This window comes from Mizuhopecten yessoensis, unplaced genomic scaffold (assembly GCF_002113885.1).
Source record: "Mizuhopecten yessoensis strain PY_sf001 unplaced genomic scaffold, ASM211388v2 hete_36072946, whole genome shotgun sequence".
Taxonomy (NCBI): Eukaryota; Metazoa; Mollusca; class Bivalvia; order Pectinida; family Pectinidae; genus Mizuhopecten; species Mizuhopecten yessoensis.
This window is the reverse complement of record NW_018483436.1, coordinates 1-2,318: the sequence shown is the minus strand read 5'-3', so window position 1 is coordinate 2,318 and position 2,318 is coordinate 1. Positions and strand designations below refer to the sequence as shown.

General features: G+C 35.5%; 1 protein-coding gene across 1 annotated transcript; it reads right to left on the bottom strand.

The window, feature by feature from the left end:
* Positions 1–179: 179 nt before the first annotated feature.
* Positions 180–1,387, bottom strand: LOC110444251 (F-actin-methionine sulfoxide oxidase MICAL2-like; the record flags this gene model as incomplete). The annotated part of the gene is made up of 3 exons (XM_021488644.1): positions 180–281; positions 585–701; positions 1,180–1,387. Coding segments are annotated over 3 exons (427 nt in total), but the record flags the coding sequence as incomplete, so codon positions are not given.
* Positions 1,388–2,318: the final 931 nt, after the last annotated feature.

Genomic DNA, 2,318 nt, shown 5'->3' with positions numbered 1-2,318 from the left:
TTAAATCCGTTTGTTTATACAACAATAATTGTTTGCCATCTTTTTAAATACATTCTTACCTTCTTTTTTATCACCATTGATAAAATGTATGCACTATCACAAATCAATCCTCAAGAACGAGGGGACAAAACCAAAAGTAATACATGTGCATGATGGTATGTCTATCAAACAGAACTAACCCTGTAGTGTGTTCCTCTTGCCATCAGCACCAATGAGGACATCAAATTCATACTCCGACACTGGATGATCTGGAGGGTCCACCTTGCATCGCCATCCCACCTCTGTATAGAGTAAGACAACACATTACTAAGTGCAGAAACAGACAACCGTAGACTGACTACACAGAGTGATATGTTAGCAATCGATCTCAGACTGGATAAGATCTGCAGAGAATATGTACCAGTCAGTTTTAATTCCTCTTCAAATCGAAATACAGCTTGAAATCACTTTATGTTTGATAAAAGGGTTAGTTTATTGTAATCGGTATGTATTTCAGGACATTAATTGAGTTCTTTAACAATTCTGTTGCGACTGACGCAGTTATTAAAGTTAGATGAGTTTTTTTGTTGCGATGGTTTACGTACTGTGAGTGGACTGGTCCTCGGGAGGCTCCAGGATGCCCTCAAACCCCACATTACAGTGGATCTCCACCCCCAGGATTAGTGCAGCCTTCATCAGGATACATTGGAGCTGTCGAATACCTATAAACAAAGACATGTAAAAATTAGATTGTACATGGCTATTCATGTAATACCTCACAACATACACAGAGATGATTTCTTTTTCTTTTTTACTTAATTTAGAAAACTGTTTGTCAAGCATAACTCTTTAAAAGTTAAAGGACATGTACCAAACTTTGGCCTTGAACAATCATTTGCACATTTTGAAGGTGATTTATTAAGATTTGAGATCTTCCTTTATTTTCTCTTCTACTTTTCCTCTTGTCAGTTATAAGTTTATTACTTTTCATTGATCATATATTCATTTTCTAACTATTTTGTCTTCTTGAATTTTACATGTGGATGGCCCATGATGGTCATAAACATAAAAGTGAAATTAAGATATAGATCTATCTTTAACACAATTTCACTGCAAATTGTTATAAAACAGTTACTGAAATGAACATTGAAAAAGAATAACCAAGAATATGGTTTTTTTTTTAAATCACGATTTACTCACTGATATGATCAATGGCTCCAGCACAGAATTTGCCAAAGAACTTTTTCGCGCCAAGATTTTTGAGGTCAGTAATGAGGTAGGGCCAGAGATGGAGGACATTGTTCCTGGAGAAACTGTCCCTCTTCTCCACCAGCACCACGCGTGCCCCGAGCAGGGCACACTCGATGGCCATCCTCAGTCCACATGGTCCCCCACCAATCACTAGGACCTGTTAAGGACACGATTCATTGATTATTTAACAGTTTGGATTATGCAGCTTCACTGCTTACAGTTGTTGTCAGAGTTGAACTATGTTTGTTTGGGTTTTTAACTTCCTCCGAACAACCAAAGTCAAATGAAGATGGACCAAGGTCGAAGGGAGACATAGCTACAAACCTGAGAGAAGTGCAAAGTACAACACTATCATGATAATTATCTTTTTGTTTGTTTAAAATTCAATAATTGCCCAATTACCCTCAGTTCAAATGTTAATGATTTGCTTACATGAGAAGTTATGTAAATTATCTGTCCTCAATAATTATGGACTTGGTCATAATCACGGAGCAGGAATAGACGATGCAACAGCTGACCTGACTATCACATAGTAGGCTTCCGTTATATGAACACTACTTAAGAAGATACTACATTACCATTGACGATTAAGTCACAGAAGGAATCAGTGATTTATTTAGAATTTTCGAGGCAAGTCCTGAACATCTTTTACAAATTTTGATGAGTCCCATTACTAAGAGATATATTAGGTCCTAAAAAAATTGGCTAGCCCCACAGGAGGGTTCAAATACCCTAGTCCCAAAATGTCACTGAGGAATGATTAAGTATATGAACTGTGTCAAAAAACATGTTTTCTTTTAATTTACATGTAGTATCAAAAGATTTTTATTGAACAACTATCTTTTATTATATATATATATACAATACAAATATTCTTATCACAATTGCGATTAAAACAACTTTTTTGAACTTACAATGGAGCATTTACTCTTGAAACTATTGATAAGACTTTTTCCCCATGATTTCAGCTGTCAATAACTCCAAAATGATTTATTTATTTTTTTTTTTTTTATTGAACCCTTAGTCTATCCCAATATCATTGACAAGAGATTGATCTCTTCATCCTTAACCTTGATTTCACAGGCTTG